Below are 27,992 nucleotides of genomic sequence, written 5' to 3'. Positions count from 1 at the left end.
AATTCACATAGTAAGAATCCTTAAGTGCTTGGTATATGGGTTTTTGTGTCTAAAAAAAAACAGTAAGCGGAAGAAATATCAAAGCCATACATCGATGCAGCTGGTACACAGTGGTCCTCGGGTGAAACGGTGGTGGATGACATCCTCCAGACGTCGTCTCGGACTAGCCCGTCCTTTTTACCTTCGTTCCTTTCCTTCATCAGAAAACGTATCCTGGAACTCTCAGTCCTTGACATTCCAGGGGCACAGCTGAATAACATTAACTGAAAACCAATGGCCACCTTTGGGCCAGTGAAGTTTTGTTCTAAGCTCAGTAGCACCCCTTGGCCTGACTTTCTCTCCCTCTCGCCCGTCACTGAACCCTGACACAGACTCTCACTAGAACCCCCACCAGCAGGGTGACGGCGGCCCCCAGGAGCAGGAGCCCTCGCCGGAGCACCAGCTGTCTCCCGGACACCTTCCCCGCGGCCCTCGGGTGAGCCTCAAGATGCTCTTCTTGGCACGTCTGCTGATCCAACTGAGTCTCCTCTTTTTTGTCAGCATCTCTTATCAACAGTCCTCCGTGGTTTTCAGGGCCCGCTGGAGAGGAAAAGGAACTTAGCACCTCAAAATGGTATTTTGTATCTGTATAAAAGGAGATGTGCGTACGCGCTGCCAGCTGGGAGAAGCAGCTGCTACCATGGAGAATGAAGGAAATCCTACGTCAGGTGCTGTCCACTCACCCACAGTCATGGACCGGATCCCGCTGCGCTCAGCTGGGGGCCTCAGGGGCTCCGCCCCACCAAGGAACGGGACAAAGAAGGTAGCTCTTTAGGTTAAGAGGCTTCGGGGAAATGTTCACTCAATGCCAGCACCCATCGAATTAGCATCTCAGAAAGAGACTAAGGCCAGCGGAGGAGAAGGATGACCTAAGAGACGGTTCAAGGCCGTTCACAGCCCTTGAGAGATGCGCGTCTTCGCATCAGAGGGCCCGGTAAGTACCGGGCAGGACAGTGACCCAGACCTAGATTCAGTCTCATGGCGCTTCAGAACAGTAACAGTAAGGAAAATATCCTAAGTGCTTGCATCCGTACTGAGCTGACCACCTGCAGCTTTCATCATCTACAGCAGTGTGTCCGAGTCTGCAGTTATAGCAAACAAGCTTCCCCTGTTCACCTGAAGCTGGCTGTTCCTTATTGTTTGTTTCTGAGACATTATTGCCCTATTTAAATGGGAGCTCAGCGCAGCAACTCTAGTTGTGAACACCTTGGCGGGCCCCTTCCACGCGCAGAGGCAGGTGTGTCATACCTGGGCAAAGTAGGTCCTGAGAGAGAGCGGCACTCCTGTCCTGGGCCACATTTCGTTTCAAATTGGCATGTACCTGAGCCTGGAAGACGAGACAAAGTCAGTCCACAGGCTTCACCACGGTGCTAATCAAACACGGGGCCTGACTCCCCCGTGCAGGAAAAACCCAGCCATTTTCTTTAACGGACATGTAACATGGGAGCGTCGCTAGTTAACAAGTCCGGAGTCATCTTGTGTAACGATTAACCTGGGGTCAGTGGGTGGGGAGGGTTGGATGGAAAACAAATGAGGGGAAATCGGGGACCGGGATCCTGTAGAATTCTCCCTCATCCTTCAGCTCTTTTCTCCATCACCCTACACTGACCCTGGGAAGTTTATAGAGGAAGATGCCCACAAGTATCTTCATAAACACAGGGTAAATATCAGGATACATTTGGAGGCATCCCACCTTCTCTCCAGTTCTAAATCTTGTCCTGAAACTGGCTTTTCAGGAATGAGGGCAGAAGTCTAGCATAGGACTCAGGGAAGAAAAGAGCCCCCTGTTTTTCTATCCAATGAATAAACCAAGGGGAATAGATAAAGCGAGGATCACGGCCCTTCACATCTGAATTAAAAGTCCAGTTAAAATAACAATGACATATACTCAATATTTTGTACAAGGGAAAAGAATCTGAAAAGGAATATATATATATATATATATATATATATATATATATATGTATAACTGAATCACTGTGCTGTACACCTAAAACTAATACAACATTGTAAGTCAACTATAATAAAATAACAATGACAAAAAAATAGTAGCATTTATAATAAGAGAGAAAAGAATCTTCCAAAATAAGGGAGAGAGAGGCAAAGCTGGCTCTGTGTGTTTTCCAGAAAAGGACAGCCAGGAGCACAGTTACCTGCCGACAGGCTTTTTTCCAATCCAGCCGGGCAATAAAGCCTAGAAAACACACAGCCTGCGAGGTGGTACAGAGGACAATCCCGGACCACAGACCTGGAAGGGAAGTAGTTCACAGAGCTTAAGTCAGAGGAAAACCAGCCGCCCTGGGGAGTGTGTTTCTCCTCACTCACTTCCGAGAATCTGCTTTCATGGCCGAGGCAGAGCCCAGGTGAGCCAGAAACCTCCACCCTGCTCTCTCTGTTAGTTTCCAGAAGGTTGCAGGAAGCCCAGAACCCCCCCGAGGCCGGATTTCTGGCTCTCAGAACAAACATCCAGCAGCTATGTTTGGCCTTGGCGACCATACCACTTGGTTATTAGGAAAACTACCGATTATAAGGAAATAAACTATTCATACTTTCTAACAGTCATTCCTAACTTCTGTGCCCCGTTTTGTTCAACAAAGGGGACTGCCACTTCACAAATGCAGACATCGCGACCTCCCTGGTGGTCCAGTGGTTAGGACTCTGTGCTTTCATTGCCGAGGGCCCGGGGTTCAGTCCCTGGTCTGGGACTGAAGATCCCACAAGCCAGGTGGTGCACACACACACACACCCCCCACCAAAAAAATGCAGATGTCACCAGCCCTATAAAGGACTGATGCTCTCTCCCTCAGAGTTTCACGCAAGATCTGACTTGCTCTGACTTCAGTAACTCCCAGGGCAGGGTTATCCGAAGAGAGGTGACTGTACAGGAGAGGCTGAGGGGGAGTGGAGGATGGAAGAAGCCTTGCAGATCTCAAAGCACCGTCCAAACCCTGCGCCATGAACCCACACAGGACCCGGAGGGAGACCCCAGGTGACGAGGGTTCCTCCGGCCGAGGGAACCAACAGCAGAATCGGAAACTCCAGGTGCTGAGAGCCCGAATACACACGCAAGCAGCGGTCACAGCGCTCAGACCATATACAAAAATAGAACTCTGACCCACAGTCTGAAGCAGCCTGCCCAGAAAGCCGAGCCCTTGTCTGTGATAAACAACCCAGAAGCCAGCCTGCCGTACGTCACACTTGCGAGAGGCCAGATCTCTGTCTCCGGGGATAATCCAAGAAGCTGAATAATAACTTCTGCAATAATCCACCAAAACTGTCCAAGCCGTGATCAGTAACTGACAGCGTCCCTAATTCCTGTCCCTGCTTCCAACTCAGGACCAGCCAGAGAAAGGCACACAGGGCAGCCGGCCTCCAGCCTCGCCCGGGGCAGCCCTGAGCCTCCCCTTTGTCCGGCGTGAATCCCCCTCCTCCGCCGCCGCCGCCTGCCTTGCAGTGTCTGCCACGCCCGCCCCCCACGGCCCCGCCCGCCGGCCACAGCTGGGCACGCAGAGCCTCTGCTGGGCCCCTTTGGCTGGTCTTCATGTGCACAGCTGTCTGGGTCTGGCTGAGGCTAAGGTGGCCAGACGGGGCTCAGGCTTCACAGGTTGAAGTGGCCAGATCTGGTGCAGGTTTTACAATTCTGCTCCTTGGTATCCATCACCCCCATATCACATTTTTCGGGTGTGATCAGTGCGGCACGTGGGATCTTAGTTCCCCGGCCAGGGATGGAACCCGTGCCCCCTGCACTGGAAGCGCAGTCTTAGCCACCGGAACCCCAGGGAAGTCCCAAGCCAGAGATTGAGAACAGTCACGTAGGTGCCCGCCTGCCATTCCTAGAATGGACCAGTGAAAGCAGAGGCTTCCTCTTCCCAATCCAGCGTTCCCAGCCCGCAGAAACCGCAAGCTCACCCTGACTCTCAAACAGAATGTAACCAGCTATCTCCGGCTGGAATTTGAAAGTCAGGCGTTAAACTTCCAAGGAGGTCACTGCACTGTCTGAAAGGTCTCTGTTTGACTCACGTAGCAACCCTGAATCAGGATGGTTGTCAGAATAAACCAGGCAGGACCCAGGAACTGGTGTGTCTGAAAAGCCTCGGGGACTCATGGTGGCCGCTATGACTTTCTGGGGTTGCCGTGAGAACCTGCAGCTTCTGATGCTTCTCTGGGCACCGCGTGCAGGTAGACGGCATATCCTGCCAGCGGGGACCCAGTTTTCAAAACCACTGAGTACAGGGAGTGACCTCGGTCTCCTCACAGAGCCCTCATCTGAACTGACGTCTAACATCTGATTTCCGGTGTTTACCATGATTGGATAGCTGTATGCACTGTGACATGCTCACCCCCGTAAGTCCAGTTAACGTCCATCACCACACACAGCGACACCTTCTTTTGCCTATATGAAAACCTCCCCCACCCCCACCCCGAGCCACGAGGCACGTGGGAATCTTAGTTCCCCGACCAGGGATCAAACCCGCACCCCCTGCAGTGGAAGCAGAGTCTTAACCACTGGACCACCAGGGGAGTCCTGAGAACTATTAAGATCTACTCTCTTAGCAACTTTCAAATATATGAGGGTGACTCAAAAATTATCTGCACTCCGGTTATATTAAAACGTCTATGAATGCTACAGAGTGTGGCTAATTTTTGACTCACCCTCATACAATACGGTATTATTAACTATATCACCATCACCCCCCCAGGACTTATTTACTTTATAACTGGAAGTTTGTACCCCAACATTTCTTTTAAGTGATTCTTACCGCCCTCTACTTTGTATACAGTAGGTGAGTTTTTGTTAAATGACAGAGTGGGCCTAGGACAGCTCTTGAGACAGAGATGGGTCTTTTTAAGTGAATTCCTTTACTATATCCCTTAGCTATGCCATTGGCAAATCCAAAATATCTGAATAATGCCAGGGACTTCCCTGGCGGTCCAGTGGTCAGGACTCTGCACTTTCACTGCTGAGCGCCCGGGTGCGATCCCTGGTTGGGGAACTAAGATCCCACAAGTTGCACGGCCAAAAAAAAAAAAAAAAAAAAGAAATTTAAAAAATATGAATAATGCCAGAAACTCAACCTAAATAATTTTCTGTGCTGGTGAACTTTGCCTTGGCAACTCTGTTCTTCGGACATCTCCCATGTTTTTCATTAAAATATTATTGAACTTGAGGAAAACATAATGAGACACATTGATCTGAAAAAGCTGAGTCCGATGATGTCAGATGAGGTCTCACCACCTCTGAGCTCGCCAAGTACCGATGGATACAAACGAGCACGGTCAGGACAGCACCCAGAGATAATGTGTTCAGGCTGTAATGTAATCACGCCTTAACCCCCGATGTACTGCCAAACTATTATTTTAGAAATCAAAGCTGGGCCGTCATCTGTTTCCCTGCTCTTTTAAAGCCGCGTCTCAAAAACTGCCTATGAGCTCTGACATCCACCTCCCAGGCCCGAGATAACTCAGCCCCGCCTGCCCCGGGGGGGCTCACCCATCACTCCAAGTCCGGCCGCAAACATGAGCGAGATCCCAGCAGGGAGGCCAACCACGTAGTACCCGACGGCGTTCACGATGGCTCCAGCCTTCTGGTTCCCGCTTCCCCGCAAGATGCCGCCGCAGGTGCACTGCGGGCAGATAACGAGCACCGGCTTGAACACGCTGGCTGCTTCCCAAAGACGCCCGTGCCGGCACCTCCCAGCCCGGGGACTCTGCCTTACGTCCAGGACCTTGTAAAGGGAACGCGACGGGAACGCGCCCCCGCCCCTCTTCTTCACGTAAATCTCCCAGCAACGCAAGAAACACGGAGATCGTACAGGCGTGTAGTAACACTGCGTAGTACTCACGGCGAGCCCTTCGAACAGATGGGAAACTGCATAAATCGGGACCACCTGGGCCACCAGAGCGATGATTTCTCTGTTAGGGAAAGAAAGCAGATGATCAGGCGGCACACGTGGGGAGAGAGGAGGGCAGTGAGCCTCCTGGTGATGGTGTCGGTGACCGCGACCGCCCGGCAGGGCTCTGCGTCTGTGTGTGACTGAGGCTCAGGCGTCCTGCCAGCGTCCTTCTCGGGGACAGTCCCTCTGTGTCTCGGCCGGCAGAGGAAGCCACTGTGCACTGTATCTCACGACTTTTAGGAAATGTACAGTCCATGCGGTCCGTGTAGACAGTTCCATCAACTGATTTTGCTAAAAAAGAATGCATACATGTGTATGTATAACTGAGTCTCTTTGCTGTACACCGGAAACTCACACGACATTGTAAAGTAACTGTAGTCCAATAAAATTAAAGTTAAAATCAGTGAGGGGTGGGATGAATTTGGAGATTGGGATTGACATATATACATGATTGATACTATACATAAAATAGATAGCTAATGAGAACCTACTCTATAGCACCAGGGCCTCTACTCAATGCTCTGTGGTGACCTAAATGGGAAGGAAACCCCAAAAAGAGGGGCTGTAGGTATACGTATAGCTGATTCACTTTGCTGTACAGCAGAAACTACCACCACATTGTAAAGCAACCATACTCCAATAAAAATTAATTTAAAGAAATCAATCAAACGATTTCATACCTCTCTCCCCCAACCCCCCAAAATAAAATCAGGATTATAGAGCCCTCCTTCTTTTAACACAATTCCATGCGTGCCAACCCCCCCCCCCCCACGTGTCTGAATGTCACACAGCGGAATAAGGGTCGGGCTCCTTCTAGGGGACCAAGGTCGGCGAGTTGTAAAGGCCACAGATGTTTACAGAGCCGGCCTTGGCCCTAACCTCTAGAGAGGAGCTTCAATCACTACATTTTAATGCTTTAATGAAGGGAGACCAGAAAAACGCTGCCAGGGGCCGGGGAAGCCAGGAGTTCCCAATTCCCTGCGGCAATTAAAGATGTGGTCTGGCAGTAAATAAATAAATAAGAAATCCAGCACGGAACAGGATGGCCACCGCCCGCCCCCACCGAGAAAGGACAGAAGTACCGTTCTTTCATTCAAATGTTATTTTGTTTCTTGAATAGGTAACCTTCCCATGGCTAAGAGAAATCAAACAATATGAAAAGGATATCAAGAAAAATCTTACTTCCGTTCCCTCCCCAGTTCCCCCAATATCCACCCCCAAACTGGGTAACAATTCTTAGTGCGGTCTGTATTTGTCCAGCGCTTAAGAAAATAAAAGCAAACACAAAGATAGAGTCTTCTTTTCCCCTTCGAGACTCGATGTATCATTTCCTGTTCTGACATTCTCTTTAGCGTGTGCACCTTGATTTTTCCACCTCGTATATTAAATTTACTTTTATATTCCATCAAAATATATTATTTTTAACATGCTGCTGAATTGTCTACTTATTTTTTAATTGAAGTATAGTTGACTTATAATGTTGTGTTAATTACTACTGTACAGCAGTGATTCAGTTACACATATATACACATTCTTTTTCATATTCTTCCCATTATGCTTTATCATAGGATATTGAATACAGTTCTCTGTGCTCTACAGTAGGACCGCGTTTCATATTTTATTTGGGATTTTAAGATCAATATTGATAAAGAAGATTGGTCCGTGGCCTGCTTCCTTTATGTGCAAACTTTGTCAGATTTTGGTACAGACATTATACTTGCTTCCTGAACAGAACGAGGAAGTTTTCCGTTTTCTGCACTCTGAAACAGTTAGGGCAGCACTGGGATTATGTTTTAAAGATTTTATAAAACTCTGCTTTGGAACCCTCTGGAGTTGGTGCTTTTTGAAATTTTAAAATACCGATAACTTTTTCTTCTTTCTTCTAAGGAACTCGATCTACTTAGACTTCCTATGTTTTCCACAATGTTTTTTTTAATTTTTAAAAAATTTATTTTTTAAAAAATTTATTTATTTTTAAATTTTTTATTGAAGTCTGGTTGATTTACAGTGTTGTGTTAGTTTCAGGTTACAGCACAGTGATTCAGTTATATATATACATATGTGTGTATATATATTTTTTTTTTTCAGATTCTTTTCCCTTATAGGTTATTACAAAATATTGAGTATAATTCCTTGTGCTATACAGTAGGTCCCTGTTGGTAGAATAAGTTTTGATGAGTTATTTCCCTAGAAAGTTATTTATTCCTTTCAGTTTTTTTAATTTACTTGCAAAAGTTGCACAAACTAGGCTGTGAGGAAGTCACAGTGCTCTCCCTTCTCCCCTCTGATGTGTCAGGCATCGTGTCGTTGCTGGAATCCGTCGTTAGTTCTGCCAGTTTCAGCTGAGTTTGGTCAGCTCACAAATAATTTGATCTGGTGAGTTTGCTCTGTCTCCTAATTTCAGCAAAAATTTAGTCTGTGGGCCTCTTGTTTTTCATTCTTTTTCTTGCTCTGTATGGTTTCCGGAAGTGGACAGATTTGGAATTCTGATTCCCTTTGAAGAAAATGAGAATGATTTCTGCCTCCCTACTCATGCTGAAGTGAGGGACATTTAAATATTTCACAGCAAAACAGCAGGGGCTGAAAGATGACCACCCCCTCCAGAAGTCAAAAGACACACACCTGAGGAACAGACCCTGAGAGCCAGTCTGTCCACACCACCTGACCTGTGAGTCCAGGAAGGACAAGTCAACTCTGCATTCTGTAATTGCTGATAAGACAATCCCAGGTAAGTGGTGTCCCCACAACATAGCTACCGGGTCAGCATGCACCAGCTGGCATCACTGACGAAAGCAACCAAACCAACCACACAGAATCCGCAAAGCACAGGGGGACTTACCCTGTGCAAGAATTCTTCTTCAGTGATCAACTGATAATGTGATTTGTTGAGACAGTTCATGGGTGAGATTTTCACTTCAATCGGATTGACAAATACATTATGGAACTACTGCAAACCAGGCACTTGGGCAGCTTCTGGGCTACCAAGATGATCCATGTCGTTGGGAAGGAGATAATGGAGTGAAGATGTAGACAGTGGTACCCAAAGCATTTCCTTCTTTAAAGACGTGAGCACCAGGAGTGTGTATCACCACTAACGCCCACTGAGTTGGCTTCTAGAGGACAAGTGAGTTCCTGCATCTAAGCTGTTCTTGTCAGGTGACAGCTGAGTGTCTGATCTTGTGACTCAGGCTCCCTCCAAGATGCAACCACCCAGGAGGCCCAGAGTGAAAGCAGCTCCCACCCAACTGTCTCTCTGCCACAGATTCACACCCCAAGGAGAACCTCAGCACTCACCGGTCGGTGGTGAAAATGTAGCCCACGATGTCCTTACAGCTTAACAGCAGGACACAAAAGATGACAGCAAAGAGTTCTGGAGGTAAAATGGCAGGAGAAACGCACAGTGAGAAGGCGGTCTGCCGGGAAGGGCAGGGGGTCTCAGGGCTGTGGGCTGCGGGCATGTCACCGAGAGTCTAGGCACCTGTGACCACCAGGGAGACAGTGGAGGACCTCTTGGCCTGCTCGATGTTCCCGGCCCCCAGCGCGTTCCCCACCCGGACGCTGGCAGCCACGCTGAAGCCCGTCGGGACCTGAAATAAGGAGGGGACCCGACGTGACGCTGGGAGTCAGAGCCGGGCCTCCCCGCGGGCGTCTCCCAGCCTCACACACCTCCTCCCGGGAACAGGGACCTGGGAGGCGGCACCTCACTCCTGGGGGTCAAAGCTGGTCCTCAGAGGTCTGAGAAGCCTCATTTGTACTGTCCCCTCTGTCCAGTGACCCCAGGACTTGGAGGCCAGGCTGGGACCCAACCTCGCACACTGGGCCTTCCTGCCTGTGCAAAGAAGGGCCCTACACACCACACCCCGGGTGTGGGAATGGACCAGGAGCTCAGCTTGGGTCTGCTCTCAAACACCTGCAGGGAGTGAGTTTAGAAGACAGCGTCCTAAAATGGCACTTTTTCTCCCCTCCAAAAAAATGTTGGATAAAAGGAGCTTAAGAGGGACTTCCCTGGTGGTCCAGCAGTTAAGACTCTGCACTCTCAATGCAGGGGGCCCGGGTTCAATCCCTGGTCAGGGAACTAGATCCCACGTGCTACAAGCAAGAGTTCACATGCCACAACTGAGGAGCCTGTGTGCCACAACTAAAGATCCTGTGTGCTGCAACTAAAGACCTGGCACAACCAAATAAATATTAAAAAAAAAAAAAAAAAAAAAGGAACTTAAGAAAACAGAAGGACTTCCCTGGTGGTGCAGTGGTTAAGAATCCACCTGCCAGTGCAGGGGACACGGGTTTGAGCCCTGGTCCTGGAAGATCCCACATGCCGCGGAGCAACTAAGCCCGTGCGCCGCAACTACTGAGCCTGTGCGCTAAAGCCCACGAGCCACAACTACTGAGCCCACATGCCACAACTACTGAAGCTCATTCGCCTAGATGCTGAGCTCTGCAACAAGAGAAGCCACGGCACTAAGAAGCCCATGCAGCTCAAGGAATAGTAGCCCCCACTCATGCAATTAGAGAAAGCCCACGCACAGCAGTGAAGACCCAATGCAGCCATAAAATAAATAAAATAAAATAAAATAAAATATTTAAAAAATTTAAAAAAAAACAGAAAGGTCAATATTCTGTAATGGGAAAAAGAATCCAAAAAAGAATGGATACACATATATTTATAACTGAATCACTTTGCTGTACACCTGAAACTAACACAACCTTGTAAATCAACTATACTTCAACGTAAAATAAAAATTAAAGTAAAAAAAAGATAAACAGAAAGACACACACCAATCTGGTGGCAGCACTACCCTTTTAGTGAGGTGCTACAGGGGACACAGGGGGGAGGGGGGAGTGTTGCCGGGGCGGGGGGGCTCTGAGACCAGACAGCCCGGGTTCAACCTGGCTCGGCCGTGTGACCCTGAGCACATCACTGACCCTCCCCAGACCTCAGTCCGTATATAGTGACCTCTACTCTTCACAATGTCAAGAAAGCCAAACAGGCTGAGGATCTGCTCTAGATTAAATGGCAATAAGGAGGCCAGACACCTACATTCCAGGAGAAAAATAGTTATAAAGGACGTGATCAGAACAACAGGTGGTATTTGAATACGGATCATGGAGAGAGAGGAAGAGAAAGACAGAGGGAAGAAATGGGGCAAAATGTAAACCACTGGTGAATGTGAGTGAAGGATATAAATGTAATTTATATTTTTAGGGAGAAATATAAATAAATTCTTATAAGCCTGTCAGAAAGTATAGCAATATAAAACTGTCATTAAATTTCACTTTTAGGAATCTATCTTAAAGAAATAATCAAATAATTGGGGAATTCCCTGGTGGTCCAGTGGTCAGGACTTGGTGCTCTCACTGCCAGGGCCTGGGTTCAATCCCTGGTTGGGGAACTAAGATCCCACAAGCCACGAGGCCAAGAAAAAGAAAAAGAAAAGAAAAAAGAAAAAAATTATGACACACAATGGAATACTATATACCACTAAGCACTTTGATTTAAAGTTACTTAACTTACTGAAATATAAACTACACATAAATATGAAGAGTGTTGAAATGATAAATACAGGTTAAAAAATTATGCCGAGAAGAGAAAAAAGCAAAAACGAAAAGTGTAGGTCCTCGAGAGAATGGTTCTTAGAGAGAACAGGAAATGCATATTCTGTGTACCACACGTGCAGGCCTCAGTCCTTCCCGCACCACGGACCCCGTTCTGTCCCCACCTCCCTGGTAGATTTCTAAGCTGGCACTTGAGAAGGAAAGCCCTGCAGAAGGTCCAGCGGATGTTGTCAGTAAAACAAAGCCAAAGGAAAGACCAGGGTTCTTCTCCAGCGCATCACCACCTCCTTCCTTTTTCTGGCTAAATAACAACATCCCACCACGTGAAGAGCCCACACACGGGCCCGCGCGTGCGTGGCGGGGACGCCGCCGCCTCCCTGCGATCGCGAGCAGGGCCGCTGTGAACTTCGGTGCAAATGTCTGCTCCAGACCCCGCTTCATTCCTTCAGGGTCTAACCCACGAGTGGTCACGAGTTCTCAGCCGCCTCAGGCCAGGCGGGAGCGGAGCCCAGCCCTTCCTGCCGGCGGCGCCGCCACCTTCACGCCTACACCTGTCCCCACGGAGCTTGTGTTGCGACAACCGGAAAAGAGCCTATGTGTCTCGCAAGTGTGGCAATCGAACCGAATCCTTCAGACCCGGACCACGTCAGGAGTCAGAGGACCAGCAGCGGCCAGGACAGCTGGAGCTTCTCCCCACGGCCCTCCAGCTCACAGGGAAGACCCCCCCAGGCCCCCCAATACCAGAAGGAGCCTCCCACGCTCTAGGGTGAGCTGTCACTTTCAGGAATCATTTCACAAAGTATGAACACTATGAACACCTGTGCTCAGGACTCTTTCAAGGGAAGCAGGCAGCCCCGCCCCACGACACTCACCATGTACACGATGACCGCCAGCTCGTACACGATGGACTGGGCTCCCAGCTCCACCATGCCGAGGACGCCTGCAGGAGAGGGATGGGTGACACCCGGCTCCGGACAGGCCCCGGCCACCCACCCGCTGCCCCCGGCCGTCCCCGCACTGACCGCTCAGGAAGCTGCCGATCTCGTAGGCCCACCACTCGACGCACAGCATTAGCATGCTGGGCACAGCCAGGCGGAAGAAGTGGCCCCAGTCCTGCAGGCACTCCCAGGACCACCCTGCGGGCGGGACACACACACCGGTCCACACGTCCGGCCTCCGGGCTAGGGCTCGAGCCAAGACAGAAGCCACATCCATTCGGAGGCGGAAAGCAGCCTTTACCTCCCCAGGTGTCCTGATGCAGTCTCTTCCCCAGGATGTAGAGAAAGAGGAGCAGAGCCAGGGTGAACTGGGAAAGCGTGTTGGCCAGCGCCGAGCCCCTGGGGAGCGGGGAGGAGAGGACGGCCTGGTGAGAGGTGCCCGTCCCCGACCTCATCCAGCCCCGCCGGTGATGCGGCTGGGGGGTGGGGGGGGCGGTCGACCTCCTTCTGGACCAGCATCCCACCCACCCCCACCTGGGGTCCAGAGCAGCGCAAGCAGGAGAGTCCGTGTGGACACCCTGCCCCGGAAGAGCCACAGGAGGCCGCCCCCCGCCCCCCAGTCCCTGTCCCAAACCTCGGTGGGACTCACATCACCCCAAGATGCAGCTGGCAGAGCAGCAGGTAGTTGGCGAGGACGTTGACCACGTTGGCGGCCATGCCAGTCACGATCTGGGGCAGGACGATGCCCTGGAACGGAGGCCGCGCTGGAGACCCGCCCAGACACGCGTGCGCGGTGGCCAGCGGGGCGGCTGCGTGGGCCTCCCCACGCGGCTCCTGCCCGCCCGGCCCTCCCTCCTGTGTCAGGCGGGAAGCGCGGCGTTCGGGCCACGGACACAGGGCAGGAGAGGAGGAGGTGGCAAAAAAGGGAGGGGGAGAGAGCTCCTGGGCACGAGTGCGAGGACGGCTGGGGTCACAAACTGTGAGCACATCACCTTCCTCCAGACACTCGGACCAACACTGAAGGGCGGGAACTGACCTACGGAGACCCTGTGACCCGCAGGGTGCCGGCTGGACCCATCAGCTCAGGCCCCGTGCACAGGCCCAGGCCTCCCACACCTCAGACTGAGACTTGAGCCGTGAGACTGAAGTGACGTTGGACTAGGGCCGAACACCTGTCCACATGGCATCAGGATAGAAAACAGACTCGGATGAACAGCCGGCTGTGACCCTGGCAGGAAATACTGCTTCTCCCGACTGTGGAGGTGCCACCACACGGTAAAGTGTCACCACACCGTTGAATGGATAGAGAAGATGTAGTGTATATATATACAAGGGACTATTACTCAGCCATCAAAAAGAATGGAATTCTGCCATTTGCAGCAACATGGGTGGACTTGGAAGGTATTATACTAAGTGGATTAAGTCAGACAGAGAAAGACAAATACTGTACGATCTCACTTGTATGTGGAATCTAAAGAAAACAACAGGGACTCCCCTGGTAGGCCAGTGGTTAGGACTCCACGCCCTCACTGCCAGAGGGCCCGGGTTTAATCCCTGGTCGGGGAACTAAGATCCCATAAGCAGTGCAGCAATAAATAATAAATTAGTTGCTTAAAAATAAAAGACTCCCCCCCAAAAATAATAAATAAATAAAATTAATTAAAAAAAATGTTTCCATTGTAATTTGTTTAGAAAAAATTAAAAAAAAAAAACAGACTAGTGAACATAACAAAACAGAAACAGACTCACAGATACAGAGCAGTGGGAGAGGGAAGGGGGGCAAGATAGGGGCTGGGGATTAAGGGGCACAGACTACTACATAGAAAATACTCTACAAGGATGCATCGTGCAGCACAGGGAACCCAGCCAATATTTTATAACTAGAAGTGGAGGATAACCTTTAAAAATTGTGGATCACTATGTTGTACACCTGTAACTTACAGAACATTGTAGAGCAACTATACCTTAATTTTTAAAAAGCGCCCCCTCACTGCCTCCTTTGAGTGACTACTCTGAGAAACCCTCCTCTAAAATCACACACCGTTTGACATTTTGCTCTTTGAAATCACATCAGTCTAAATGAAACATCTCACTCTTGCCTGGGGAACTGAGGTCACTTTCTCACCAAAAGGCAGCCTGGATTTCCCACCGGGGCAGAGCCTCGTGGCAGCTCCGGACACAGAGATGGGGGAGGGAGGGAGGCAGGGAGGGCTCGGGCCACTCCGCAGGGCAGGCGGGCGCTGGCCCCTTTGGCTCACGGCGCCTCTGCTCTGGCCGGACGCCCCAGATCCGCACGGAACTCTCGCCGAATCGAGCGCTGAGTCCCATGCTCCCGGGCCACCCTGCGTCCTGCGGCCTCGGCTGGGGCTACAGGCTCGGGGGGTCAGGCTCGGGGGCCTGGACCAGGACCGCTGTGCATCACTTATTCACCAGGAGCCCTGGCCTGTCTCAGCAAGCGAGTGAGGTGCCCCGATCTGTATGCCAGGGATAGGGTGTGGGCGGCCCGGGGAAAAGCCTGGCAACAGGGGTGGGGCGTGGTGGGGAACGCGGAGTGAGATCCCACTGAGATAAAACAGAGGAGGAAGAACAGCGGAGGCAGCGGAGGGCGGAGAGGCTGCGGCCCCTCCGCCCCCCACCAGCCTGCTCTCACCTTCCCACGTTCTCAGTCCTTCAGTGACCCCGGCAACCTGTCCTTCACGTGTCCCATCCCCTGCAGCTCCGCCTTCGCCTCCTGCCCCGCACCTGGGCAGCCTGGGCAGCCCCTCCTCCCCGCCCGGGGAAGCTATGGGTCCTCCACAGCCCAGGTCACCCTCCTGACCCTCGCTCAGGGCTCCGCCTGGACCCTCCTTTCCGTCTCAGCGTCTTCCAGGGAGGGGCCCTCACCCTCAGCCCCGCACTAGATCCCTTTGCGGGGGGGCTGACAGTCAGGGTGAAGGCCCTCAAACAGGGTCACAGACTGTGAGGGGACAGAGCACAACTGGGACATGCCGGTTTCTGCCTGTTTACGGGCATTTCGAGTATATAATTCGGATACTAATAAAGATGTGAAATACTGTGGTTCGGTGAGTAGGGTCATATCTTGATTTTTAGGGTATTAAATAGGGCAGAAAGCTTCCTTCGCTCTCCTCTCCCTGCCCCCGTCACACACGCCCTGGGAAGCCGCCCACGTGGCTGGTGCCCTACCACTGCCTGGTACCCTACCACTGCCTGGTACCCCATTTACCCGGATCCGCCTGGAAGGAGGTCAACAGTCCCACACACGAACCCACACCTACCGACCGAGCGGGGCAGCCTCCCCTGGGCCTCCGGCCACTGCTGTTAGTCACCTGCGCAGACTCCTGATGACGTGAGGCACCTCCGCGGTGGGGAGGGGGTGCTTTCACATCCCCACCGGGGAAAGGGGGGCCTCCCAGGCGGGCCTGCGCTGCGAGGTCGGCCCCCCGGAGCCGGGTGACGGTACAGGGCCAAGAACACCATCCCCCTCCCACCAATGACAATATTTCCAAGCGGGAATCGGATACGAATTTTCCAGAGCCAATGATAACGCGTCCTCTCCGTGACACCACCGCCCTGCGCTCCCCCCCCCCCCCGGAGACGTGCCTCTCGGCGGCTCCAGGCAGGCGAGCTCCTCCACCCCTGCCTCCCTGACCCCGGAATGGCGAACGCGCGTCACCCCCGAAGAAAAGGAGAGGCAGCATTACCTGGTTGAGCAGATACTTCACCTGCAACGTGTAAAGGAAGGTTGCCTGCAGGGAGCGGGAGACAGAGGTCAGCACCCTGGCCCGGCCGTGCGGCGCCCCCAGGAGCCCCCGAGGCGGCCATGGCGGGAGCCCCGCGTCCGAACATCCCCTGTAGGGACCTGAGCATCCCCGGGGTCTGGGAGGGCGGCTTCCTTGGGTGCCTGGCCTGGACTCCTTTGGGGGCGGTGGGCTGGGCTGTAAAGGAGGCGCCTGCGCAAACTCGAGGGGGCTCCCCCTTTCATAGACTAGACTACAGTCTTATTTGGGGGCATAATTCAGGAATACTAAATTTTCAAGGATAAATGAAAGACCACGATGGCAATGATGACGGCGGTGACTGCTTGTGAGGGCTGAACTGCATCTCCTCCCGATTCACCCGCTGAAGCCCTAATGCCCGACGTGAGCGTATTCGGAGCGGAAGTCTTAAGAGAGGCGATTATGTTAAAACGAGGCCATCGGGACGTGCCCTGGTCCACTAGCACAGGTCATTCTAGGGAGACAAGAGACGCAGCGGGGGTGCGCGGGGAAGCGCGGGTGCGCGGGGGGCGGGGGAGATGCCCCTGGGAAGAGGGCGGGGTCTGCACATCAAGGAGAGAGGCCTCGGGGAAACCAACCCCCACACCGTCACCTTGGACCCGCCAGCTCCCAGAACCGTGAGGAAACAGAATTCTGCTGTTTAAGCCCCCAGCCTGTGATAGTCTGTTAAGCGGCCCAGCAGACTCACGGCTGCACCGCTTAACTGATGAAAATTAGTCCACGGACCAGGCAAGACGGTGTCACACACTAACACACACTTGGGTTCTGTGTGTCACGCTCAGCAAGAAAGAGTCTCACGGTTCCGAGCGAGGCCCCCGGGCTCCTCTCCTGCGACAGGTGCTGGGACGGCGGCCCCTGGAGCCGCCCGGACCCTGGGGTTTCTCGAGGGACGAAGGTTTGGGTCTTTCACGGGCGTAACTAAAACCCAGCTTCCTTGAAGGAGGCAACACCACATCTGAGAATAATCACAGGACTAAACCGGGTCCCTGAGCTCACAGCGTCTCAGCTGCCTTTCTACCCGAGAACCTCGAGGAGGGACCCTCTTACCGCTGGAAACTTACAGGAAGAGCTGGAACGAAGATGGTGACGTAGGTCTGGGTTAGCCTGTGCAATGAAAAGAAAAGGTGAGAGGCCTCCACTTCCAGGGCGAGGCAGACAGGACCCACCAAGACAGCCCTTCACAGGCGTGGCTCTTCCGAAGTTTATGGGCTTGCGTGCCGGAGCAACGTGAAAATGTACACAGAGCGGCTCCTCCTATGACCCGAGCGAGCGCTCCCAGTTCCTCCCAGCCTCTGGGTCCAGGACAGGCGCGCCGACCGGGTGACGCTCGCCGAGGGGGCCTCCGGCGCATGGTAAGGTGCTCGGAACCACCTGGCTTCTCCCAGCAGCAGCGCCCCGATACCAGTGCTGACACCCAGAAACGTCTCTGAGTCCCCTGGGCTCAGAGCCCCTGGCCTACCACAAGGACGCAAAGGTCTCTCTCGACTAAACCAGCGGGTCTCAAACCTGGAGGCACATTTAGAATCATCAAGGGGATGACTGAAATGACACGGATGTCCAGGCTGCGCCCCAGGCCCAGAGTGCTGGGGGAGGGGACCAGGCAAGGGGTGGGCTTTATCTCATTTCTTTACCTTTTGGCCGCACCACGCAGCTGCTGCAGTCTTAGTTCCCCGACCAGGGATCAAACCTGAGCCCCCAGCAGTGAACGTTCGGAGCCCTAACCACTGGACCGCGAGGGAATTCCCGCGGGTGGGCTTTAAAAGCACCCAGGTGATTTTACTACCACCCAGGGCCAAGAATCACAAAACCAAGAACCACTGCCACACACCACCATCTCACCTGGGGGGTGTCTGCAAATCTTATGTGGCCTACAGCTATTTACCTGAACATTACCCAGATGAGGACGGGTCTAGATCCCGGGGGCCAAGGGTAGAACATCCGCTGAGGACAGCTTAACCCCCTCCTGGTGCAGGGCCTCGCCCCCGGCCCTGGGAACCCCCGCAGGCTGAACCTGGCTGGGGCCGTCCTTCTGCCGGGAGGGCCCCAGTCCCGCCGGGGCGTGGCCCGTCTCACCTGGCCACGGCCGGGTCCTGCCTGCACAGCCGCAGGAGGTGCTGGGTGTTGAGGAAGAGCGCCCAGCAGGGGAGGCAGCACAGCAGCAGCACCAGCGCGCCCCGCTGCAGGACGACCCCCACGTGCTTCTTGTTCTGGCTCCCGAACGTCTGCGTGCACAGCCAAAACCACCCCGTCAGCACAGGAAGCGGGACCCCCAGAGGCCTTCCACCACGCCTCGCGGTGGAAGAGACACACGGCCCCAGGGACTGCCGCGTTCTTTGGGTATCCGTGGTTCTCAAACTGGGCTGCCCGTCAGAATCACCAAGGGAACATTTTCCACATCCCTGATATTTCGTTGCGAGTGTCTAGACATGCAACCGATTTCTGTGTATTAATTTTGCATCCTGCAACTTTACCAAATTCACTGATGAGCTCTCAGTGTTTTCTGGTGGCATCTTTAGGATGTTCTCCGTAGAGCATCCTGTCATCTGCAAACAGTGACCGTTTGCCTTCTTCCTTTCCAATTTGGATTCCTTTTATTTCTTTTTCTTCTCTGATTGCCTTGGCTAGGACTTCCAAAACTATCTTGAATGATAGTGGTGAGAGTGGACACCCTTGTCTTGTTTCTGATCTTAGAGGAAACGCTTTCAGCTTTTCACCATTGAGTATGATGTTAGCTGTAGGTCTTGGCAAATATGTCCGTTATTATGTTGAGGTAGGTTCCCTCTATGCCCTCCTTCTGAAGAGTTTTTATCATAAGTGGATGTTGAGGGGACTTCCCTGGAGGTCCAGTGGTTAGGACTCTGCATTTCCAGTGCAGGGGGCTCGGGTTCAATCCCTGGTCGGGGAATTAAGATCCCACATGCCATGTGGCGTGGCCAAAAAATAAGATAAATAAAATTTAAAAAAAAAAGTGGATGTTGAATTTGGGGAACACTTTTAAAACACTGATGCCAGGGGCCTGCTAAAGATAAGTCTAGACTTAACTGGTCCAGGGTGGGTCCCAGATACCAGTAATTTGTAAAATCTCCCCATGTCCATGGGATCCTAACGTACAGTCAGGGTGGCATTATCTGGAAACCTATTAGAGATGTGATGTCTTGGGCCCCACGCCAGACCCACTGACGTGCAAACCCCGGGGGAGGGTGGGGCCTGGAGCCAGCTCCCAACACTCAGAAAACCTACCGCGCACGTCTCTCCCCAGGTCCATGTTCAGTGACATCTCGGGCAGCGTGACATTAGCCACAGAAAGACTGGCTCCACCACTGGACTCGGCAAACTCTACCAGGCGGGCCGTTCCCCTCCCCCCACCCGAGACCTGGCCATTCAGCCTCCACCGGCTTGCGGCTGGGGCGGCCCCCAGGTGACTCTGATGCTCGCTCGTGTCTGAGGAACCCTGGACGCACCAAGCGCCGTGATGTCCCAGGTGATTAAGAGGGACTTTTACAAAACATCCCCTATCTGTCAAAACAGGGGTGCAAGTAAACACCCCTTCCCGGCAGAGTGGCCAGGGGAGCTGAGACGTGCGGCTTGGTTGGCCCTGGGGGACGCCTCCCTCCACCTGCCGGGGGTCCTTCCAGCCCCAGAGGACACCGTGACCTGACCTGCCCCAGGGGTGCCGGTTACCTGGGACATGAGGGTGTCACAAGCAGAGGACAAGCCGAACCCCACCGAGACACCAGTGACGTTGATCACCTGAAAGAAACGCAGGGAGGGGCCCCACGGTCAGAGGAGGCCGGAGACAGGCTCTCGGTCTGCCCTGATCGCAGCGGCCTGGGCTCTGCTATCTGCACGGCGCCCGGGCACAGACCCCCTCGGGCCCTGAGGTAAAGGACAGACACAGCGTAGGCGGGAAAGGACGTTCCAGGCCAGAGGTTATCTATCGCACGGCCTTCTTCTTTCTGAAGCCTTAGGCATTTTTCTCCCCAGTGTCAGAGGATCACGCACCCTTCGGAAGGGGACCTCGGGCGGGCTCAGCGCAGTTCTGGGAAAGCCGCTTGCTGGAGACCAAGCACGGCCCATGCCACCCCCTGAGGGGCTCTGGGAGCACAGAAGCAAGCCTCTGACTCGAGGCTCGTGCCAGAGGCCTTCCAGGGTCAGCAGCAACCCCGGGGGACCCCGGACAGCGCCCCTAAAGCAGGAAGCGGCCACACGGGACATCTGAGGCCCTGCCTGCCACCCCGCCACCTCCCCGAGCCTGCAGGAGACGCCCAGAAGCACCCGCTTTCTTGCACTTCCTTGGCCGCAAAGGATGTGCGGGAGGCTTGCCGAGTCGCCCCAAATTTCCAAGCATCAGAAACCGAAAAGAATAATTAAACCCGGGGTGTCCATGCTGCCCCCTGAAAGCAAAACAGCCCGTGAACACTGGGGACGGGTTCGGAGCCGCCTTGCGCGGCTCAGAGGTGCAAACGCACACGCCCGAGGGACCAGGCGCGGGAGGCAGCGTGTGCCTCGCAGGGGGCCCGGGAGGCGGAGCGCAGGGACACACACGGCGCAAAGGCACCACCTCGCAGGCAGAGCCAGACCAGCCGGCGGGGCCCTGGGGCCCGCAACCCCGGCTGAGGTCAGCCACGTCCTCTCTGCTTGTGGGGGTTCACGTGTGGGGTGCAGGAAGGACCGGGAGCGCCTCCTGGTGTTAGGCTTGGACCCTGGGACCCACAGCGTCATCTTCTGGCATCTCAGCACAAGGACACATCCAGGGTGGGGGAGGGGAGGGGCTTCTCTTGGTGACGTCCACCTCAACCCCCCTCTTCGGATTCCCTTCTCCCAGAAGGGGGGCCAGGGTGGCAGCCAGAGCTCCACAGATCACAAACGAGCTGACGTGGCAGGCAGAGTTCTGGCCCCCGAAGACGTCGCATCGGGACCCCAGCTCCTGGGGGAAGACGTGAGGTTGCCTGGCCAAGGAGAGTTCGGCTGAGGGTGGAAGGAGGGTCGCAGCCCTGCCCACACCTGGATTTTAGCCCAGTGGAACCCCTTTCAGACCTGTGTCCTCCAGCACTGAAAGACAGGACAGACACGTGTCTTGTTCTGAGCCCCTAAACCGTGGTGCTCTGCGAGGGCAGCGGGAGGAGACAAATACACGCAGGTGGGCTGGCAGGTCCCCTACGTACGGCAATCGCCAGCGTGACGGCGTCCAGTTCCAGCTTCCCCAGGTGCCCACAGAACACGGAGCTTACGAAACTGATGAGAAACACCATCAGCTGGGCCAGGAACTGGGAAGAGACAGAAAACAAGAAGCTGCCGGCGAGGGCCGGCCTCACAGAGGGAGGGAGGGGCGGGGTTCCCGGGGGCCCCCCACCCTCCCTGGGTCGGCTCCCTCAGAGGTAAAGAGACCTGGCTTTTATGGAGCCCCTCCCAGCTTTCACAGGCCAGTGGGCAGCTTCTGGGGGGCTTCTTTTTTTGGGGAGGTGGGGCGGCACACAGACAGAACCCGTGCCCCCTGCAATGGAAACCTAGAGTCCCAACCGCCGGACTGCCAGGGAAGTCCCCTGGTGGGCTTCTTGAAAAACGTGAGCGGTCATTTGCTACCGCCAGCAGCATCGGTTTTGGAACTTCCTAGCTTTTTAACGTTATTTTTCCCTTTACAGTCTCACGCCGTAGACGGCATGCTTGTTTTCTGTGAAATTTCCACAGGCTGCCTGCTGGGAGGACCCTCTTGTGATCTCAGATTCCTACCGAGGGCTGGAGAGAACACAGCCTTCAACAGCCAGCCAGACTGTCCAGAGAGGAGCCACCGAGGCGGACCTGAGGGCATCCCAGCGGAAGGCCAGGGGGTCTGGAATCCTGGGGTCGGTCGTTTCCAGTCTGCCCAGTATCTCTGATTGTCAGATTCCGTGAAGCCACTGACAGGAGGGCAAATTAAGCTGCTGAAGCCACCCTCCCCCACGATTCCAGGAACTTCCAGCTTCACCTTCGGACACGGACTCTGCTTCCTTAGGTTAATTTAAAACCACCTCCCACGACCTGCTAGACGCGGGCGGTCCGGGACCTCTTGGGAAAGCCCCTCGCTCCTGGGATGCTGGGTGGCCCATGGGGGGAGACAGAATCGGAGCCTGAGGACGCATGTCTGCCCCATGTGCCCCTTTCAAAGCTGACAGCCCCGGGCTCAGGGAGCCGGCCCTGCTGCCCCTCAGTCCTGCAAGGGCAGAGGCTCCTCTGCTGTGCGCTCAGACAAGGCTCCGGTGATTCCAGTCCACACAGCCAGCGGCCAGCGCTGCAGCCACCCCGAGATCGCCACGTGGGGACCGGATCTGGCCCTGCCAGTGACAGTTCAGGTGACCACAAGCGTTCCCTCCCTGCATGTGGGGAGAAACGGCTGCAACTCTGCTGGTGAGCCCAGAGGGTCAAACCATGAAAGGCCTGCTCCTAAGCCTGGGTGTATGCGTGTGTATGTGGCGGGGGGGAATACTTCTAGAACATATTGCAAAACTAAACCAAAATGAGGCAGAATACAGAGGGCAATGAAAAGCCGGGGAAGGGAGGGGTGTAAATAAAACATGTGGGTGTGAAAAACCCAATTCTGTAGAACCCAAAGACAGGAACAGTGGCCCCCGTAGGCCTGTACCCGGGGACTGGCCACAGTTTAAGTGTTGTCCCCACCCTACACCTTCTGTGGTCTCATTCAGTGGAGCTGGCACCTCCTTCTGAGTTTATGTAACTGTAAAGATCCCAGGACCCTTCCTTTTAGGTACACTCAGCATCACTTTCAAATCTTTTCAGGTTTTTTTTTTTTTTTAATCTTAGAGATATTTTCTAATCTGCTTGATTCTTTTTTTTTTAAGATTTATTTTATTATTTATTTATTTAATTTTTGGCCGCACTGGGTCCTCATTGCTGCACGTGGGCTTTCTGTAGTTGCAGTGAGTGGGGGTGAGCTTCTCATTTCGGTGGCTTCTCTTGTTGCGAGGCATGGGCTCTAGGCATGCGGGCTTCAGTAGTGGTGGCACATGGGTTCAGTAGTCGTGGTGCACGGGCTTAGTTGCTCCGTGGCATGTAGGATTTTCCCCAGACCAGAGATCGAACCCGTGTCCCCTGCATTGGCAGGCGGATTCTTAACCACTGCACCACCAGGGAAGCCCTTAGGTTGTTTCTTAAGGCTTTATTGCATAAACTATTGTAAACAGCTGTCAGAGATCTGTTTTCCCCTTTTCCGTGGGATACCATTACCTCCGGAACACAGTGCCCTGTCCCGTGTGTGGCCCTGGCCACACGTAAGCTGTTTTTCACGGCTTCACAGGAACATGTGCTGTCTCCTCTGCGGTCAGGATCCGCTGGATACAAATTGTACCGCACGGAATGTCTTTTTCACTTGGGTGGGGATGGGCATTGTCTTAGGGCCGGTGCCCAGTGCAGGGGTGGAAACAGTCGACTATCTCAGACCAGAGGCCAGGAAGTCTGGCTGAGCTGAGCTAATCCGCGTAAGATGCTAACCTGCTTCTTGGCTGGAGCCGAGGCAGCCCCGCCAGGGACTCGATAATGACCCAGCCCTCGAAGTGCCTGACACAGAGGCCCTTCCTGAGCCCAGCCTCGGGGTGGGGGGGGGGGCTCCAGAGTTCACGTTCTAACCACACAGGTAAGATCACCTGGGGGTGTTGTTTGTTCAGAATGCTGGTACCTGGACCCATCTCGAGCAACAGATTCAGGATGTGATTGGGGATGAGATATGCCTCTCACCATACCCCTCCCCCCATACACACCCAAACAAGATGCGGCGGTGGAGGACCAGACCCTAGAGAGCCATCCCACTGCGGGCGTCTTACCGTGCCCGCAGGTCTGTTCCCCCAGACACCTCCAGGACTGCTGTCTGGGGCTCAGAGGGGGTCAAGTGGACAAGAAAATGGCCAGGCCGACTGTGCACCTGTCTCTGCCTCTTGTCCCAGAGACCCTCATTTTCTGGCCAGGCAGCAATGAGCAAAACTCTCACCCCCTGGCAGCTTTGGAAGGGTGCCCTCCAGGGCCAGATGCCAGAGGGACAGCAGGTAAACCTGCCCGCTGTGCTGTAAGAGCACAGTTCTGGAGGGGCCCCATCCTTACCCCGGTCCCAGGGATGCCGGGAAGCCCTGCACTAGCAGAAAAGGTCGGCCTGGCAGGAGGCGACCAGGTCATTGGGTGTACATACACAGGGCAAGTGCAAGCAGGCAGGCTGAACACCCACCCCCAAGTCACACAGCCAGTTCGCAGGTGCAGCTGGGACCCAATCACCTGACCCTCGGATGGCTGATTCGCGTCCACACCTCTGGAGCAGAGACTACACGCCAAGCGTGGGGCTGTGGATGTAAGATGAACGCCACGGCTCCATCCCTTCCCAGGGAACCCCCTGCAGCACAGGGAAAGGTGTTCCACACGGAGCAACATAGCTAATCACACGTGATAGGTGCGACAGAGAAAACAGGAGCTGTGACAGCACAGCCTGGGAGTCACGGGACGTTCTGGAAGAAATGAAGTGCAGTGGAAACCTGGGTGCTGAGCAGGCAGGTGAAGGTGGCCTGTCTGTCTGGAACAATGTCCCAGGCAGGAGGGGTGGGAGTGAGGCATGGGGGCTGGGGGGAGGCTGAGGGAAGGGCCGTTGGGAGACAGGGCTGGCGGCCAGCCTCTCGGGACCAGGGAGAGGGTGACAAGCACGGGTGTGCGCTTGACAAGGAGTATGGTGGCTCTGTGTTGGGCATTTTGGCAGCCTGAGGTGAAGCCAGGAGACCAGTCGGAGGCTGGGAGCAGGTGGGGGGAGCGGTGAGGGTGCCACAGAGACAGAGTCAGGTCCTGGCGAGGATGGGGAGGACAGAGGGAGGGCCCGGACCACCTCCAGCTCTCCTCTGCCCACCGGCCCCCTTCACTGACTACTCTCTCAGCTGTCACATCCAACCCCCTGTGAAACATCTCCTAGATGGACAGCCTTCTCCTTGCAGGCCTTCATCACCTTTGCGGGGGGGGGGGGGGGGGGTATGTATATATTTTGGGCCATGCAGCTTATGAAATCTTAGTTCCCTGACCAGGGATTGACCCCACAGTGTCCTAACCACTGAACCACAAGGGAAGTCTAACCTTTGGCCTAGGTTACAGGCTTATCTTCTGCCTCTAGCAAACCTGCTCCTGCGGAATCTTACATAAGGTCACTGAATACGCCCCCTGCCTATAGGATAAAAGTCAGACCATCAGCCCGCATGTTTCGTGGGTCCTGAATGCAGTAAAGCCAGTTTCTCCAGATGCCCTGCACCCCGGCGGGGTCTTCGCTGGTCCTTGCCCTGCAGCCCTAGAACCCTCTCAGCTCTCTCCTGGGTACTCATCTCAACAAAGATGGAAACAAGACCAAAGATGGTCTGGGCCCCGGCCATCCCAGCCCCCTTCTACCCCCGCAATGCTGTGCACAGCCCTTGCCCCTGGGGAGTGGGCAAGCCCTCCTTGGGATCATTCTGCAGGATTACAGTTCAGCCTGGCAAAGGTACTAATGACAAAGAGAAAGCTCGGCTGAAACACCTGAGGCTAGATGATTTCAACTACTGCCTTCCTGTCCCACAAATGCACAGTTTTCCTAAATCTTTCTGCGGGATACACAGAAAACGTGCCCCAGCCTCTGCTCAGCTGTGCACGGCTCACCTCGCACAGTTTCCTTTGCGTTTTGCCTGATTCTGTCTTTACAGCCCTCAGTGAAAGCTCACTGCGGGAGTGGTAAATCCTAACACCTAGTGTTAATATGAGAGGGCTGGAAGGGAGAGGGTGAACGGAGACAGAAAATCACAGAGAGGAGACCCAGACCTGTCACCCTACCTAACTGATGGCAGACAGCACAGTGTGGGACCCTGGGCACAGGCAGTGAGGGGTGTCTCTCCTGTTCCTCACGCCCCGGGAAACAGAAAACCCACAGCAGAGGAGACCAGAGATGCAGAGACCAAGAGGGGCGCGTATGCAGCCCATAAGAGACAAAACAGGTGCCAGAACCTCACAACCTCACTGGGTAAAGCAGTCAGTCCCACGGAAAATCTCCCACAAAGGGCTGAAGGAACGTTCCCAAATTCTCTCCCAGATGATCTCATGTCATCTCAGAGACGCTTCCCTTCATTTGTCTCGGTTTTCTGTTTTTCCTACATGGAACATACATTACACCTGTAACGAACACTGTCACAGGCGTGGACACACGTGTACCTGAAGGGCATGTCAGCCCCGTGCTCATCCTGGAGAGCGAAAGGTCCCCTACGTGATGGGGACCGGTTACGGCGGGGGGCCACAGAGACAAGGGGCCTGCCCGGGAGCGGCTGGGTCCCAGGAGGCTGCATTGTTTACGTCTTCATTTTTTGGTTCCATTAGAGCAATAGCAGCCTTTCAGAGGCCTTTGTCACAGTGACTCTGCGGGAGCATGTCGGGCCACAGCACGTATTATTATCCTCGTTTTAGGGATGGACAAGCAGAGGCAGGAAGAGGTTACAGAGTACGTGGGTCCACACAGCTGTTTCCTAACCCCCTTCTGAGATCAAAGCGGGGAGCTGGGCCCCACGGAGCAAGGTCCCTAAGCAGGTGTCCTCTCCGCCCTGCAGGAGAGCTGCGGCCGGCCTCCGCCACCCGGACCCTCAGGCCACCACGCTGTCCCTTGCCTTATCTCTGCCCCCCTGAGCACCGCGGCGGGCATCCCAGGGGCCCGCAAAGGGCCGGGTCGCCGTCGGGTCACAGCTGCCTGCCTCCGCCTTTGCAGGTGCAGAATGTCGTCCCCGGGCCCCAAAGCGTATTCTCGCCCTAAAACCACAGCGGGTTCCTCTTGTCTAAGGAAAGGGCTCCCCTGCACGGCAGGAGAGCAGGGACAGGGTGGTGCGCTTTGTGGCTGCTGTGGTTTTCAAAACCCACGTTACTTTTAATAGACGGCACAGAGTCCTACACTGATAATAAGGATAAAACCTCAACCCCGAAGGCAGCCACATCAAACACGCTCTGAGCAGGGTCCCTGGGGGCAGGGGAGCGGGGGCAAGGCGCCTCCGGTTTCCTGGGGCGGAGGCGCGCTCCAGGCAGCTGCGAGGACACGGGGCTGAGGCTGCAGACCCGAGAGACGCTCCGCGCCCGCGCCGCGCCTGCAGCCACGCGGGAGACGCGCGCGCCCGGCCTCCACCGCCCGTGCGCCGCGTCGCCGAAGCTCCCAGCGCCGCGCGGCTCCGCCGGCCCCGGCCGCGTCCCGAGAGGGCTCCGGGCCGGGGCGGGCAGGCGGCGGGCCCGGGCGCACGCGGAGGCGCGGGGACCTGCCCGCCTCCGGGCTCCGGGGCCCCGCGCCCCGTGCCCCCCGCCCCGCGCCCCCGGGTGCCCGGCCGAGGCCGCTACTCACCGCGGGGCCCGCCAGCAGCAGCAGCGCCCGCAGCTCCCGCCGGAGGTCGGCCGGCGGCAGGCAGCGCGGCGCGCGGCGCTCGGGGCTGGGCTCCCGGCCTCCCGGGCCGCGCGCGGGCTCCTCGGCCGCCTCCATGTGCCGGCGCCGGCGGCGGGGCGCGCGGGAGGCCGCGGGGAGGGCCGGGCCGGCCGCGCCCCGGTCCCCGCCCCATCCCCGCCCGCCGGCTCCCAGCCTCGGAAGCCCGAGGTGGGGAAGCGCGGGAAACAGCGGGGAGCGGAAAGCGCCGCGGAGGCTGGGCCCGCGCGCCTAGGCGCCGGCTCGCCCGCTCCGCGCGTCCCGGGGCTGCGGCGGCTGAAAGGGGCCGCGCGGGAGCCCCTGCGCGCTGGCGGCCAAGGGCGCGGGGGGGGGGGGGGGGGCGCGCGCACGCCTCTCCGCC

The 27,992-nt window shown here is 55.0% G+C and overlaps 1 protein-coding gene across 1 annotated transcript; it reads right to left on the bottom strand.

Annotated features, from left to right (window-relative positions):
• Positions 1-15: 15 nt before the first annotated feature.
• On the bottom strand, positions 16-27,730 carry LOC130840355 (multidrug and toxin extrusion protein 1-like). Its single transcript, XM_057715788.1, has 17 exons — positions 27,557-27,730; positions 21,369-21,470; positions 19,885-19,953; positions 18,277-18,425; positions 17,265-17,307; positions 16,129-16,173; positions 13,077-13,174; positions 12,729-12,826; positions 12,512-12,625; positions 12,362-12,429; positions 9,412-9,520; positions 9,228-9,303; positions 5,883-5,952; positions 5,531-5,663; positions 2,193-2,287; positions 1,288-1,366; positions 16-579 (listed from the first exon to the last, which is right to left on the bottom strand). Exons 1-17 carry the CDS (start codon positions 27,689-27,691, stop codon positions 353-355), a joined length of 1,710 nt encoding a protein of 569 aa, XP_057571771.1. The 5' UTR covers positions 27,692-27,730; the 3' UTR covers positions 16-352.
• Between the last annotated feature and the right edge of the window lie 262 nt (positions 27,731-27,992).

The sequence above is a fragment of the Hippopotamus amphibius genome, chromosome 17 (assembly GCF_030028045.1).
Source record: "Hippopotamus amphibius kiboko isolate mHipAmp2 chromosome 17, mHipAmp2.hap2, whole genome shotgun sequence".
NCBI lineage: Eukaryota > Metazoa > Chordata > Mammalia > Artiodactyla > Hippopotamidae > Hippopotamus > Hippopotamus amphibius.
Note: the sequence above shows the minus strand (reverse complement) of the source record. Positions and strands in the feature narration are given on the sequence as shown.